We start from the raw sequence: 16,609 nt of genomic DNA, 5'->3' as shown, positions 1-16,609 counted from the left end.
CAGGAAGATATGGAATATTGTTTTAAGAGAGTGAATCAGGAAGGTGCGAATGTAATGAATGATGTGCTAGATTGTTCGATTTGCGATAAGCGTATCCATAGTGAGTAAATCATCATTGTGGATGAGATCAGTGTTAGATAGACGATTGGCATGAAAGCAGATGTGAAAATAGGATCAAAAGGGCAAAAAAGTTGTGGAGGAGCGTGAAAGGGTGGCTGAAAGGCATACGATTGTCAAAGAGGTGGCGGGAGAGAGTGATGGGTGCCTGTGGGGAAAATTTGTGTGACTGTCAGGTGAAAATGTGGTATAAGAAGAATGTGAAAAAGAATTCTAAAGTGGATGGACAAATACCATTGATATGTGTGGAGTGATAGGAAGAAATGGAAACAGGATGGAAGGATGAAACAGAAAAGGAAGTGAACATGTATGATTTACTGAAAATGCTCGGGGTGAAATTGATTGAGTGGAAGATTGAGAGGTGAGTGTTGGAAAGAATACAGTATGTGTGAATGATAGGTTAAAATGACTGTCAGTTGAAAATGTGTATGATGTGTGAAGGGAAACTATCCAGAAGCAGCGGGCCTGACAATGCGTGAGAAGCGGATACATCAAGTATATGATGAGCAAGCGAAGTTTGAATGTGGGAAATCTGGAAGGGTATTTCCAGGGTCTCGTGGGGTAAGGGCATAAATCATGACAGGAGTTGCACAGGAGGGGCTTATCAAAAAGAACAAGGGAGGAGACAGTATGGAGAGTGTGAAAGGTGGATTATGAAAGAAAATTAGTCATCCCTTGCTACTTCACGATTTGATTATCGCGGTTTTGATGTATTGCATTTTATTTAAGGAAAAAAGAGATTGTATAACAGTATGACATCGTCTTGTGTCAGAGCATTTTTATCATGATGATTATAGGAGCTATTCTTATCTCATTAAAATGACTGACAATTGGATGTGTGCCCGCGCACACAAAGGTGGGGCAACCACAAGCAAGACTGAGTGAATTAAATTAAATGCTCACAGCATTTTGGCACTGTATTTTATCAGAAGCAGAATCAGAATTAGAAAACCTTTAAAAGTCTCACAATGGGGGAATTTGCAATTTACAGCAGCAAAATTGAAAGGGGTTGGGGCATTGAGTAAAGTCAATGAAACTCAGTGGGTTTGTTTGCTGCACACTTGGCACCTTCTCACAAAGATTGCGGAAATTCAATTGAGGCATTTGGCAAATGAGGCAATCCTTGCAGAAAAAAAACTTCATGAGACCTCCAAGGTGCACACATAAATTAAAAAAACGTTTTCTTATGAGCTGATTTTTTAAATAGATTTATTAATTTTTATGTGTTTGTTATACTTGTGCATTTTACTCACACCAATTACATTTATGATCTTCATATTTTTCATTGTTTTGTCTCGAGTTTAACTCACTGGGTGCCATCCACTCTGGGAAGTATGAAGTGTTTATCTGCAGCTGTTGAGATCCTTTAATGTGGAAGGGTCTTTCTCAGGGGTTGGGGGACTTCTTCGTCTGCCTGGATTTTAATGGCCGTGTTGTATAGTCTCTTTGCCTGGAAGTTGGGTCACTCTGGTGTCCTGTGCTCAGCCATGTGTCTGGGCCTTGTTCGTGATCATTTTATTTTTATATGACTGTTTTTGCGTGCTAATTTTCTAATGTGGGTGGTTGTTTTTAGTTGTTGTTATTTGTTGTCTGGTTTTATAAATTTTAGATTCACAGCACTTTGGATTTCCAGATGTTTTCCAACATTATGAACTAACTGATGTGTCTGACTTATGTATGGACTAACAATGTCGCTTGTTTGTGTAACATTCCTTTTGTTTTTCCAAGTCACACAGGAACATTAATGTTGCAATGTTTTGTATTATCACATACTGTATTCCCTTGACTCAGCACCCACTTGATTATTCCTTTACGAACGCAGGACACTAAAGCATACAGTATATCTCCAAAGTCCGGCCTGGTGGCCAAACGTGGCCCGTGGTCAATTTTCATCAGGCCCACAGCCTCCTCTATAAAATCAATAACGTCTGGCCCACATGTAGAATTAATACATTGGGCAGTAGTGCTCTTTACTGCGTGTGCTAAGTGCTGCCTTCTACATGCTCAATTGGGAACAGCAAATTAGTTTGATAATACTAATACTAATACTAATACTAATACTAATACTAATACTAATACTAATACTAATACTAATACTAATACTACTACTAATAATAATAATAATAATAATAATAAATAGTAATACTAAATTTTATTTCAAAGTGCCTTTCAAAACTCAAGGATACTTTACTGTCACAAGGACAAGAACAATAAAACCACTGCTAAAATTATAAATAATAAAATTCATTTCCTTTCGGCTTTTCTCTTCAAGGGGTCACCACAGCGAATCAGTGTTGACCATCTTCAGAGGTTTGATTTGCCTGTTTGTTTTGGCCAGGCTTTTACATTCGCTGCCCTTCCTGACACAACCCTCTGTATTTGTCCGGGCTTGGGACCGCCACAAGAAGACACTGGCTTCTGTCCCCTTGTGGCTAGAGAACAAGCAACTCTATGAACTTAATAAAGATGAAGATGCTCAGTAAAAGGCTCCCAAACACAAAATGGTCATCGGCAACATTCACAAAAGCAAAACTATAGTCACCATTTGATGACAATGCTCTGATCTTACCGTGAAATGGGCATCTTTCCCTATATTACCTCACCAAATAATTAACTAGGTCATTGTGTGAAATTCAGACATTTTCCATTATTGTTATTATTATTATTATTATTATTATTATTATTATTATTATTATTATTATTATTATTTTATATTTCGTATTATGGATTTATTTCTGTATAACTCTACCTGTAATGTATACAAATATGTTTACTGTACAGTTCATTGGGAGGCGTCCTCTGCTCCCCCCAACCTGAGAGTAGTGACCTATCATAGCTGTGTTCGGCGCCGCCATGCCTGGACATTAGGGATATATAAATAGGGCCGATACGACCAGTCAGACTTTAGTTCACTGACGAAGCCTCTTGGATAGGAGGCGAAACGTCCGAAACCTTCAAAATTGTACAGATGACGGCTGAAGAAACCTTCTCATCGATGGACCACTCCTGTACGACTGAGAGCTTACCACAGACGTATTGCTGCCAACTTTGGGAGAGACATCCTTCCGCTGGTACGTAACTTAGAAAAGGCCACCTTTAAATTAGCTGACTTAAAGAACCACCTCAGATAACTATCTTAGCTCCGTTGGTTGGTAACGCAGAATATCATGTAGAGAACACCACAGGGTTTGTAGAGAGGATCAAAGACCTCATATTGGAACCTGAGGAAACTTTGGCCTCATACGATGTGACTTCGCTCTTTACATCTGTCCCAACCCCAGCAGCAGTGTCAGTGGTGAGGACGAGACTGCTGGCGGACGTTTCTCTGCATGAAAGAACCAAACTTAAACCAGACCACATCTGCCAATTATTGGAAATCTGCCTTAATACTACGTATTTTCAATTTCGGGAGAAATTTTATAAACAAATTCATGGTTGTGCTATGGGCTCACCAGTTTCACCCATAGTGGCTAATCTTTACATGGAAGAGATGGAGAAACAGGCCCTCACATCCTTCCCGGTGACAAAACCTAGATACTGGTTTAGATATGTGGACGATACTTTTGTCATAATTAAAAAACAAGAAATTCAATCCTTCACAGATCACCTCAACTCTGTAGACATCAACATTAAGTTTACTCGTGAGGACATTAAAGAGAACCAACTCGCCTTCTTGGATTGTAAAGTAATTATAAAAGAGGACAGAGCGCTAAAAACAGAAGTCTTTAGGAAGGCTACGCACACGGACCAATACTTACTTTTTGACTCTAACCACCCTTGACAACACAAACTAGGAGTTATCAGAACCCTCCAGCATAGGGCTAAACTAATACCAACTAGCATTGAAGGTAGAGAAAAGGAGTTTAAACATATCAGGAGCGCACTCACTAACTGTGGGTACCCTCAGTGGTCATTTAACAAATGTCAGAAAGAAAGAATAGGGAATGAAACCAATAATTCTCAAGATACAAAAAGGAGAGGAGTAGCAGGAGTTTCTGAAAAATTACAAAGAGTCCTTTGGCAACATAAAATTCCAACTTATTTCAAACCGATAAACACGTTAAGGCAAAAATTAGTGCATCCAAAAGATAGGGTACCAAATGAAAAACAAAGCAATGTAGTTTATTCCATACATTGTAAGAATGAAAATTGTAAAGAGCAGTACATTGGGGAGACTCAACAAATTCTCAAAAAAAGATTTTATCAACATCGCAGCGATAATACAAGTGGGCCTCAATCGGCAGTACATTTGCACCTAAAAGCTAGCAACCACTCATTTGACGACAATGAGGTTAAAATCTTAGCGAAAGAACATAGATGGTTTGAAAGGGGGGGTAAAAGAAGCGATTCTTATAAAACAACAAAATCCTTCTTTAAACCGGTCTGATGGGGTGAGGTTCAATTTGGATTGTTCATACAATAGCCTGCTTAGGCAAAACAGGTTAGGTAACATTCCTTATGCTGATGAGGTGATACCGGTGGGAGTGGGGGAAATAGGCCAGTCGTTAGTCAGGAATGTAGGAACAATCAGTGGGGCCACAGGGAGGGGTCCTGCGGGTCCAACCTGAGAGTAATGACCTATCATAGCTGTGTCCGGCGCCGCCATGCCTGGACATTAGGGATATATAAATAGGGCCGATACGACCAGTCAGACTTTAGTTCGCTGACGAAGCCTCTTGGATAGGAGGCGAAACGTCCGAAACCTTCAAAATTGTACAGGTGACGGCTGAAGAAACCTTCTCATCGATGGACCACTCCTGTACGACTGAGAGCTTACACAGCGGTGAAATGGAACGAAAAAATTGCATTCCCTCACAAATCACAAATGTTTGTGATTTCCTTCTTCACATAATGTACGTAGTTTGACATGGTTTTGTTATTTTTCCCTTTGTGTTTGTTGCTTTTCTTTTTATTTTCTGCAAGTATGCTCGTGTTACACTCCAGTCCAGCTGGTGGCGGTATAGCAATTTTAAGATAGTTTATCAGCCGCAAATAAACCCCAGAGTCGTGAGTGACGTCTCATGTTCCACGTTGTCCCGGACGTGGCAGTTTGTCTTGTGAAGAAGCCCGTACATTTTTGACACGTTCACTTCTGTTCAAGAGACTTCGCGAGGGAATCAAACATCATCTATCAGTCATGGGCCTGACCATCTCTTCAATCTTTGGTCGACTTTTTGGTAAAAAACAAATGAGGATTTTAATGGGTGAGTGAAATAAAATGGGCTTGGTTGAGCTCAGCCACACGCTAAGCTAGTCTCAGAGAGGTTCTACTAGAAGTTTGCAAATATTTACGTTCAGAAATGCAAACAGGTGGTCATATAAAAAAAATAAACCATGGGGGCTTTCTATGGTTTGTCAAAAGAAAAGCATGACAGTATACTCCCTGTTTTGTGGCTTTCTCGACAATTTGACACAATCTTTATTCATCACTTTTTATGTAAGTTTTTTTTTCCTGACATTCATTGTTCTCGTTGTTCTGGACCGCTTAATTTTAGAAAATAAAATATTTTTACTTCAAAACCAACCGGCACATTCCTCGCTCGACCTGCTCTATTGTGCAACAACTATGTTGTCGTCACCCAGATGTCATAACTTATGTCGTTTCACAACGTTCTCCCATAGTTGGTCTGGATGCTGCTGGAAAAACTACCATTCTATACAAGCTGAAGCTTGGTGAAATTGTGACGACCATCCCAACTATAGGTAAAAAGACATTTTTAATAAGCGGGTATATTAGTGCATCACTTGGTGCTGAGGTGTGCGTTTACATTCCCCCCTCTTGATCAGGTTTCAATGTGGAGACGGTGGAATACAGGAACATCAGTTTCACCGTATGGGATGTGGGTGGCCAGGACAAGATCAGACCCCTTTGGCGACATTACTTCCAGAACACGCAGGTATGGGAATTTGGTGGGAGGTCACAAGTGAAATGGAGAATATAAGTAGCGGCTGGCCGAACACACACCTATACATAGGACTGGGGCATTCATCCTAATTTAATTGTGGGTTTGATTTTATTTTATGTCGTTCTTAAAGACCAAATCATCAAAGGAACCTGATAAACGTGTTCAATATCATGGTGTGGGTATGCAAGTTTGTAGTTAAAGTATCCCAAATTTAACATTTTACTGGCAGAGAAGGAATCTGGTATGTAATTTTGGCCATGTGTTTCAACCTGCATCTTGACACCCCAGCTGGAGTTAGTTGTAAAACTAAACTGACAACAAACATACTTAGACACATTGTAACATTTTATATTCAAGACATGCTTTGGTTAAAAAAATGGTTAGAATCAAATTATTACCTCAACTAATAACTAATATTCATACGTCAATGCAGTGGGAATACACATCTCAGGTAATATAACACCTAAAGACACAGACCTTTTCCATTCTTTCAAACCCACTTGGTACGATAGTGCATACAAAAAAATCATCACAACATTTTGCCACATTAAACCCTGGATTTTACCACAAATTAAATCAAACTTACTTTAACTTTGTATGCAAAATAATTGTTAAAAATTAGTGTGTGTGAGCGCATATGGTTGTTTGTCCTTGTAGCTAGGTTGGGCTCCAGCAACCCCCATGAGCCTCATGAGGCTAAAGCGGTCCGGAAGATGAATGGATGGATGAACAAATGAATGAAATACCAGATTACACTAAGTGATTGGGCCCCTTGTGTAGACCCTCATAAACTGAATCTAGTGCAACCATTTAACTTCTAAATCAAACACCGGGCCAATTGCACACTACTTGAAATTAATTGCAGTGGTTTCGATTTCTCTCAAGCAGGGTTGTCTTCAAGGGCTGGTTTAATTGCATGTTTTCCTCATTATTAATCAGACTCGATGGATAGTTTGGTGCTCATCATTTGAATTCAAGTGTGTTGCAGAAGAGAGGGGAAAACATGCAGGAAAGCGGTCCTCGACAACTGGACTTTGACACCCTTGCTTTAAAATATATATTTTTTTGGGTTGTCTTTGGTGGGGTGGAATGCCAAACTCAGTCCGCTGACTCAGTCGATCACTATTGACGTTTTGGGCATCCTTGCCTTAAAATCAGAGGTCATTAACTGACGGCTTTCGCGCTTAACACCCTTATTTGCGCATGAGCTATAACCTAAAGGTTAAATGTCAGTTGTCATATGACTGATTGCTCTGTATGTCAATCAAGGTAGACATAATAAATTCTGCTAGGCTTAGTGCTGTTGTTTCAGTGGCAGCGCCACTGCCGGGGAGTTTTTGACGCTTGTCACATGAAAGCCCGGGGGCCCCATAGAACCAGTCTTAGAGCCACATTTGACTTGCGAGCTGTGGCTTGGCCACCATTGATATAGAGCCATACGAAAAGGTCATCCATTTTGATTTTGTCTTGTAGGGGCTCATCTTTGTAGTGGACAGCAATGACCGAGAAAGAGTGGCAGAGGCTGCGGATGAGCTGTCAAAGATGGTACGTATTATTTGATTCCATATGTGGGTGTCAAGGAGGAAGGAGTGAGTGGTCGGGAGGCATTGGTGGACACCTATCGTTGGGTTTCGATTACAATTTTTTTTAACAAGAAAGAACTTTGAGTTTCACTTGTGCTATAAATAATAAAATTGAGTATTTCTGTCTTTCTGGCTGTGTCACTGATCAATGTTTGGTTACGTCAATGGACTTGTCTGTATGTCTTTCGAGATCCAACTCTGCTTGTCTCTCTTTTCCTCCCCAATCATTAATAAAAGCAAGTGTCTTATTGAGAGGACTACTTCAGGGAAATGACAGCTACAAAACTGAAAGCCCACTTGAGACATTTGTGATTTGGCGGCAAAGAAAGAAAATCACCAAAGTGCATGTGAATTCATTGTAAACTGCTGTAATAACTACATCAAGCCTGTGATCTATTGGTTGGAGTCATTTCACAAGCTTTTATTAGGCCCTTCCCACAGCAATTTATTTGTTTGCTTCTGAGAGTTTCTTTAAGAGGAATGTATTCAATGAACATTTTTTAGGGTTGATTGAAATAGCCAGTCTAACCATTTACTGTTTTTTTTTGTAAAATTTCCTGTAAATTGCCAAACAAAAAGGCTTGTAGACTGTGGAATTCATTCTGCTGCAGCCATCAAGACTGACTGTATGTCATAACTAAAGACAAGTGAGCCCATTCCAGAAGCAACTTGCACCCTGCTTCCTCGATAAGAATATTTGATTATATTCAGAGACAAGACTCAAGTCTCTGGTGTATGTGCTTCCAGCTGGGTGAGCAAGAGTTGAAAGATGCCGTGTTGCTGGTTTTTGCCAACAAGCAGGATCTCCCCAAAGCCCTATCAATCGGGGAGCTGACAGACAGCCTAGGTCTCAACAAGATGCGGAACAAACAAGTAAGTCACAGAGGAATGCCGTGTTCTGTGAAAATAGCGTCGTCTGGTTGCATGCGATCATGTGTCATTGTTTCGCCTGCTCTTTGCAGTGGCACATTCAGGCAACTTGCGCCACTCAGGGCAGTGGCTTGTACGAAGGACTCGACTGGCTATCCGGGGAGCTGTGCAAATAGATGGCAATCAACCGGGCGAATGAAAGCGTGAACTTTCACACGGACATTCAACATTTGGTCCTGCAGCTGCGGAATACATGGCTGATGGCCAGTATGTTTTTTTGTTTGTTTGTTTTTTTGACAGAGAAAGTGTGGGGTGGAGCGAGGTTATTCTACTTTCATTCTATTGTATGACCAATCTATGAGACTCATCGTGAAAACGATGCAGTTTGAGTAGTGTGAGATTGGCTTTAGTGAGGTTCGAGTCAACAGATCCGCATTGCTGTGAATTATCTTTAAAGTGTTTTTCTACCACTTAGCCTCCCGGTGAATGAATCTAAAAAGCAACATTGTGCCTTCAAGTCTGTTTTTATTTCATGCTTAATACATTTTGTAAGTTTTTTTCTGTGTACTGCTTCATTGCAAACACTTTTCCTCAATGGATCTAACGACCAAAAGTCTGCACTTGCTTTTGCCAAGACTCACAGAATTGTCCAATCAGACAATTGTTTGAGAGAACATTCATTGTCTCCTCATCGCTAACATATAAGATTGTTTTTGTTTTGCTTGTCATGTTCGCTAGCAAATGTGTAAGATTGAGTTCAAATCTATACACCTGTATACTTCATGTTTGCTTCATCTTGGCACTTTGATATTCGCTTGCAGAACTTAAAATTTATGATTGTTTGTAACAACAATTTGATTTTAAGTGTTCGATAAATAAGATCACAATAAATAATTTAAAAACATCTTTAAGTTCTCCTGTTACCAAATTATATTCCAAGAGAACATGCATTTATCTGCAGTCTTTTAATCAGAGCCAATCCAAATGAATGCAAATGTTTGATTGACACGTTTCTTTCTTCTGTGTTACTGCCATACTTAATTTACTGCAATGTGGTTTCTAATTCTGTATTATGGAAATATTAGATGAGAATCACAACAATCATTCTTTGTGCCATTTGTGTTACATTGCCTTAGAAAAGTGTTTGTGTGAGGTGCACTTAAAAAAAAAACACGATTTAAAAACAAGTATGTTTACAAATAAATTTTGCCCAAGAAAAGTTCCATTTTGACCAAAGTATGTTCTTTGACTGGTGTTCCTCCTTGGTGCTTCATGGCAAATTCTGAGAATCGTCTTTGTGCCACTCTAACATAAAGGCCAGATTTGTACAATGTGCAATAAATAGTTTCACCACCTAAGATGTTGATCTCAGCAGTTCATCCTGAATAATCATGTTCCCCTTGGCTACACCTCTGATTAATGCTCTCCCTGTTTGGGCAAAAGATTTAGTGGAATGGATGGCTGTCTTGATACGTGTGCAGTGCCTTTCTATTTGATTAAACGAAAATCGCTCTTGAGATATGTTTAAATCATTTTATTTTCTCTGAGAAAGATGTGGATAATGTATGTCGTACCTTTCAGTTTATTTCTAACACAGGAAAAGGACATTGGACAAGTTTAACTTCAGTTCACGATTGTATCCCATTTGGTGTTGATGTTTCACTGGTGTTTGAAATATTGCAAATGGCATTAGTATTTTCACTTTGACCAGTATGTCAAAATAAACTAAACAATACAAATGACTTGAGGAATTAGACCATGGATACACGGTGTTTGCATATGGATGCATAAGCTCTATTTAATTGGTCTTATGCACTTGCAGTATGACAGCTAAAGCGAATCTGTTTTAGTAAAAACAGGTCAGCTCTGTCTGCCTGTCAGCAAGCTGCCGAGTGGGTCAGTATTAAAGAACGTTGTTTTTTTTACAATTAATGGGAATTATAGCGCCTATGTCCAACATATTTCAAAAGGTAAGTGTCCAGTAAACTTGAACTAATTCGACCTATAGACAGTCACGCAGGACAAACTGATATTGGGTTGAGGAGTGTTAGACATCCATGGTGTAGGATGCAGGAATTAGACCATGGATACACGGTGTTTGCATATGGATGCATAAGCTCTATTTAATTGGTCTTATGCACTTGCAGTATGACAGCTAAAGCGAATCTGTTTTAGTAAAAACAGGTCAGCTCTGTCTGCCTGTCAGCAAGCTGCCGAGTGGGTCAGTATTAAAGAACGTTGTTTTTTTTACAATTAATGGGAATTATAGCGCCTATGTCCAACATATTTCAAAAGGTAAGTGTCCAGTAAACTTGAACTAATTCGACCTATAGACAGTCACGCAGGACAAACTGATATTGGGTTGAGGAGTGTTAGACATCCATGGTGTAGGATGCAGACCCATGTTGCAGTTCCGCAACCCGCTTACTCCCAGGCCAGGGAGAACCTGGTAAAAGCAATCCCACCCAACCTCCTGTGTCTGCTTGCCTGTGGGGGACTGGGCTGCCGTTATGAAGGACCCAAGTGTTGGAAAACAAACCAGCAAGTCATCAGAGGCATTTTCTCATCATGGTAGGACCATTTGATTAAATCCAGAACAATAAGGAGCAAAAGGCATTTTATTTATATGATGCGCTCTTCCCTAAAATCCCAGGGTGACTGATGACATCATCGCCATGGCACGACCTTCCAAAATCTTGATTGACAAGTATAAAATCATTGAGCAGTTCCAGCGGTATTGCCTTGATTTTATGTCTGAAGTAAAACAAAAGATATGGGCGGTGACATTGCGTTCACATCTTTCCTAGATTAAATATCAAATCCATCATAAACATGGAAATGCCAGGCGAGCATGCTCACTGTGGACCCCCCTTGGACTCCAAGAGTGGTTTCAGGGGGGGGGGGGGGCATTTGCCACCCGTAGGATATTTCATAGCCCACTACCTGTTATCGATCTTTAATTATCTGGCGGCTCGCACTTCTTTGTGTGTCGTTACCCTAGGCCAGTGATTTTCAAACACTGTGTGTCGTGAGAGATCGTCATGCGTGCCGTGAGAAACTATCCAATGCCCCTTTTTCAAATTTTAAATTTTACAAACATTTATTAATCATTTTCTGTCAATATTATGTCATTGTCCTGTGTCTGTGCTGAAAAGACTGGGAGGGTAATTTAATATTTGTCCGTGTGGCAACACATCACTGATTGCCTCTTTCCTGCGAGATGGTTCATGGTGTGCCACAAAAAAAATTCCAATGTAAAAAAACATGCCCTGGTTCAAAAAAGGTTGAAAAACACTGCCCTAGGCCACAAGTGTCAAAGTCAAGCCCGGGGCCGAATCCGGCCTGCCACACCATTTTGTTTGGCCCACAAAAGCAAATCTAATCTATGTCAAATTCCATGATGCTAGTTTAAGTACCAACAAATGATGCTAGTTTAAGTACCAACAAAAATGTATTTGTCGTATGTAAACCACAATAACAGTCATTATTTATTACTTCAAATTTGAAAACTATTCATTTATCAATTTGTTGTGCGCTCTATCTGTAATATGAGGAGTGGATGAAACCTTCTAATGGATTCTCCAGATTCATAACGGCCCCAGAGAGGAAACTACAATGTAGCCTGCGGCAAAAAAAATGACTGACACCCCTTCCCTAGGCATTTTGTGTCTTTTTTTCAGTTTACTATGAGCGTGGCCCCCATCTTGTGTGTGCGTGTGTGTGTGTGTGAGTGTGTGTGTGCACTTTTCTCAACAAATCTTCCAAAATATTTGATGTGCATGTTTTTTCATTTTGCAGTTTACTTTTACAACTTTGGAATGCCAGACTTCTGCGTATCTTCCTTGGTCAACATAATAGATGGGGTAAAGGTGCTGGCCTTCGCAGTGGGGGAAGGCAGGGTTGCTGTGCACTGCCACGCAGGCCTTGGCAGAACAGGTTTTGGCAACCTCAGTCGTATCCCAACAAGTATAATAATACGTGATTGAAAACGTTATACTGCGACTGCTCCCAAGGTGTCCTGATAGCCTGCTATTTAATCTACACGTTGCGCATCACTCCCAACGAGGCTGTCCATTACGTCCGCACCAAGAGGCCACACTCAATCCAAACTCGAGCACAGATCAGCCAGGTGTTTGACTTCGCTCGGCTGCTAAGTACGCAACTGGTGCAGTTCCCAGATCTCAGCCTACAACACGGATCCCCCGTCACTCTGCAGCACCACCTCAACTGTCAGGCGCTTCTGTTGCACGGCCAAGAGGCTCGCAGGCTCAGACACATACCAAATGTCAGGATATGATGGTCGCATGTGTCGCTAACTGTACAGTGTCATTGATCTTGCCATCTCATCAGGTGGTGTACCTCCTGTGTGTGCACCTCTCCTGTTTGGCGATGGGACTACCCGCAGCTGCGGAGGTAAATGCTGAACTGGAGAAGAAGTCAGCACTTCGGATCCTGACCAGAGTGGTGAGGGAGACCTTGGTGTCTAAACAGTTCCTGCCCTTGCTGAGGGAACATCACAACATCAAACGGGTGGGCTTGGGCTCCTTGTCCTGGGATGAGCAACGAGGATTCATGGAAAGGAAGAGTGATTTCCCAATGGAAAAGCGCAGCTAGTGACTCTGACCTCGGCACAATGGTGATAAACAATGTTGAATTTCACATATTCTGATATCCAGATTCCCAAATCACTTCTTCTCAAGTGGGACTTCAGTTCAGTGAATATTTTAAGAATAAAATCAATTTATTTATTTATTTATTTATTCATTTATTCATTTATTCATTTATTTATTTATTTATTTATTTATTTATTTTAAACTCGTTTACTGCCAGACGTGCAAAAATGTGTCCACTCCAGTGCTCTGGTTTTTGTCATTGTCACTCAAATTTCAAGACCCTCAGAATATTTGAGTTTTAGGGCTACATTAACATTCAATGCAGCGTAAGAAATCTTAGACTATCTTCTTTCATCAGAAAAAAGTTAATTGCTAATATGGGTCTGGAGTAAGAGGTGCAAGTGGGGGCGGCTGTACAACAGGCAAATGCTGCCCCCTCGTGGGAGGGAAAAACATTGCCAGAGGTCTGACCAGAGCTTTATCGGCACCTCCCCCCCCGCAAGAAAAACCAAAACCACAATCAATACGGGACTGGCGCTCTATGTCATATTTTCGATTCCCAAATAAATTTGAGAATGGCAGTGAATTAGTTAATACTGCTGCTAAAGACAAAAAATGTTCATCGGTAGAAATTGTTCAGAAAATAGAACACTGTAATGCAATATCAGAAATTGGAACAAAGTGGTCTCTTTCGGAAAGTTTCCTGATGACTTCTTATATGACACCATCATCTCCAGGAAATAAGAACGGTACACTAAAGCTGAGAATAAGTTTCATCGCTTGACAAAAAATCTTCAGTTTATGATTTCCCTGCCAACATTGATTGTTAATATTGTCCATAGATTGGATGACAATCGTGTGTCGTCTGGAACAGATTGATTCAATTTCCATCATTTCTTGTGGGACAAATAAGAATTAAATTGTTGTCATTTCATTTGATCTTGTCCTGCAGGATCTGGATATGTGTCCCTGGTGTTCACGGGATGCGGTAAAACCCAAACTGAGACTACTGAGCTCCAAGACTGCCCCGCTCTCACCACAAATGATCACCAAGAACCATGCACGCCTCATTCGGACACGCAACAACTCTGCTTGGAATTTCAAGTGTTCAGTTAAAAATGCTCAATCCAAGTACAGCTCTAATATGGAGGTAAAAGGGACTGACCATTTTGGATTCAAATTTGTGTGATGAATTCTCTGAATCATGATGATAGTTGTCTAGGAGCACACAAAATGTGCGCCTGACCTCAGTGGCTCGTGTGATTGCTTTGGCAATGGAGTACCTGAGGAAACCATTCTGAGGCGATCGTTTCTTCTACAGGTGTGAATTTTGTCACATTTTTCAAACATCATTCCAAAGTCAGTCATTTACCTCCATAACAGGAGCAGCTGAACAGCAGTGAATGTGACTGGGCTCTTTTGGTGACAGAGACGGATGCTCGAGTTCTCACGTGTGTGCTGTGGACCTGGCTTGAGAGGCTCAAAGTCTGTCTTTAGATTTCAATCAAAACACAACTACGTCTGGATTTACATTTTGTCCAATCTATTATTCTAACATAGTTGATCCATGTTTACACAGGAGCCTGTTCTTGGTGCCGAGCATATAATTAGGTTAAGTTGTGTTGGATGTAACAACAGGCCTCTTAGTGTACTCAAGAAGGTAAGGAACCAAAACATTTATACAATGGACAAACGACTTTTGTTTTTTTCATCTCTTGAAAAACTGCCATTCAAAAATCAGCTCTGCTTTAGGGCCAGTCATGTTGGAAACCCATTTGAGTCTCCTAGTGAAATACTGGGATTCTTAATGCACAACAAAGCAGCAATGTGGCAATCATAGGACAACAAAGCTTTTCAATCAACCCATTGCTTTGGATTGGATTGGATTGGATATGCCTTTATTAGTCTCACAGTGGAGAAATTTACATTTCACAGCAGCAAAGTGATGAAAGCACACACACACACACACACACACACACACACACACACACACTCACAGCATTTGCAGAACCGAAAAAAGCGTGTTCATTATTTCTTTCCTGGATATGGTGGTTATGATGCTGATGGTCGTCTTCAATTTTGCTTCTTGTACCATTTGCAAATTGTGTTGTTTCCTTTGGGTACTTAGGAAATTTCATGGTAAACTGTGGTGGTGTATCAATCTATTTTATTCGCAACTATTAAGGAAACCTACACTTGATTCTCGTGGATTTTTCTTTTTCTTTTAATGATGAGAGCAGTGCTAGCATCAGCACTCGAGCCTTTAAGGAGTAAAGTAAGTCTTAAAAGTAAAGTGTTAAAAGTAAACATTAAGTAAAGTAAATGTTGAACTTGGAACTTGATATTTAGTGTATCCTCAAATGTTTCTAAACATGCTGGAGAGCATTATTGAGGAAGAAAAAAATATATAATTTGTATTGGTTAAATTGTACCAAGAAGTGGACTTGTGTCTGATTTTATTGTTTTCAAATCCAGCAATTTCTCGCAATCATCGTGTTTTCAGTCACGGAGGCATACCATCTATTGCATCTTGCGTTGTGTCAACACGGTGACCAGCCTGTGTCCACACAGAGAAGATGCCGTGCTGAAGCGTCTGCTACGAGCACTGACAAAGGTAAGCTGGGAAACAACGCTTTTGCGTTATTCTTCACTAGTGAAACATCAAAAAGCACGAACATCGATATTTGCATTTATGATTCAACAGCGGCCCCAAGAGGACATGGCAAACCTTGCCACTTTAATGAAACTCTTGAAGGCCCATTTGAGGGAGACCGTTTGCGGGAAAAGTCACATCCAGAGGGCCTGCAGCTGGAATGCAACACTTTGAATTATTATTATTATTATTATTATTATTATTATTATTATTATTATTATTATTATTATTATTGTTGTTGTTGCTGTTGTTGTTATTATATGTATTAGTACTATTGCTATTATTGGTATTGTTATTACTCAGTACAGTAAAGTACCGCTTATTACGATACTATTTTCATTTCCCTTGCACATTTCTAGTCTTTTTATGTATAATTAGTACCGTTTAGTACGATACCCGGTTATTACGATAATCCGGTTATTACGGTGCTCCTTTTCATCCCCCGCCGGCCATTTTTGTTGTTTATATCGATATATCCGTCGCGCCATTGGTCAACTTGGTCACGTGTCTTGTTACGTGAGCCGCCATCGGTCGCACCATTGGTCGACTTGGTCACATGACCGCCATCGGTCGCGCTATTGGTCGACTTGGCCGTGTGACTTTGTCACGTGACACGCCATCGGTCGCGCCATTGGTCAACTTGGTCAGGTGACTTGGTTACGTGCCCAGCACCCGTGTAGCAGAGCCATTTTCATTTTCAGACGCTAGCTCGTGTGTAGCAGACGAGATTGAAGTGTTTCTGTTAAAAGGTAAAAATGGGAAGCAGAAGAAGATTGATGACTTTTTTAAATTGTATACATAATATAGTAAGATGTAAGCGTTGCAGTTTCCCTGTTGTGTTATGTACATGCCCACTGTACTGTATAT

At 40.4% G+C, this 16,609-nt stretch overlaps 2 protein-coding genes across 2 annotated transcripts; both read left to right on the top strand.

The window, feature by feature from the left end:
* Window positions 1-5,140: 5,140 nt before the first annotated feature.
* Window positions 5,141-9,699, top strand: LOC148898010 (ADP-ribosylation factor 4-like). Its single transcript, XM_088996767.1, has 6 exons — window positions 5,141-5,321; window positions 5,740-5,820; window positions 5,905-6,014; window positions 7,497-7,568; window positions 8,354-8,479; window positions 8,569-9,699. Exons 1-6 carry the CDS (start codon window positions 5,255-5,257, stop codon window positions 8,650-8,652), a joined length of 540 nt encoding a protein of 179 aa, XP_088852893.1. The 5' UTR covers window positions 5,141-5,254; the 3' UTR covers window positions 8,653-9,699.
* A 1,169-nt stretch (window positions 9,700-10,868) lies between these two features.
* Window positions 10,869-15,916, top strand: LOC148898009 (protein tyrosine phosphatase domain-containing protein 1). Its single transcript, XM_088996366.1, is given in 14 exon segments — window positions 10,869-11,047; window positions 11,130-11,210; window positions 11,284-11,368; window positions 12,241-12,412; window positions 12,490-12,761; window positions 12,827-13,086; window positions 13,088-13,124; window positions 14,042-14,239; window positions 14,304-14,361; window positions 14,364-14,410; window positions 14,473-14,574; window positions 14,669-14,749; window positions 15,593-15,703; window positions 15,794-15,916. Coding segments are annotated over 14 exon segments (1,806 nt in total).
* The last annotated feature ends 693 nt before the right edge of the window (window positions 15,917-16,609 follow it).

Source organism: Hippocampus bargibanti, linkage group LG05 (assembly GCF_051943395.1).
Source record: "Hippocampus bargibanti isolate YZ-2025 linkage group LG05, ASM5194339v1, whole genome shotgun sequence".
In the NCBI taxonomy this organism is placed as follows: domain Eukaryota; kingdom Metazoa; phylum Chordata; class Actinopteri; order Syngnathiformes; family Syngnathidae; genus Hippocampus; species Hippocampus bargibanti.
Note: the sequence above shows the minus strand (reverse complement) of the source record. Positions and strands in the feature narration are given on the sequence as shown.

Bases quoted from the DNA above. Each gene is read 5' to 3' on its own strand.
- LOC148898010 (XM_088996767.1), top strand. From the start codon at position 5,255: ATGGGCCTGACCATCTCTTCAATCTTTGGTCGACTTTTTGGTAAAAAA. The intron at 5,322-5,739 runs GTGAGTGAAATA...GTTCTCCCATAG, and splicing joins ACAAATGAGGATTTTAATGG to TTGGTCTGGATGCTGCTGGA. The intron at 8,480-8,568 runs GTAAGTCACAGA...TGCTCTTTGCAG, and splicing joins ACAAGATGCGGAACAAACAA to TGGCACATTCAGGCAACTTG.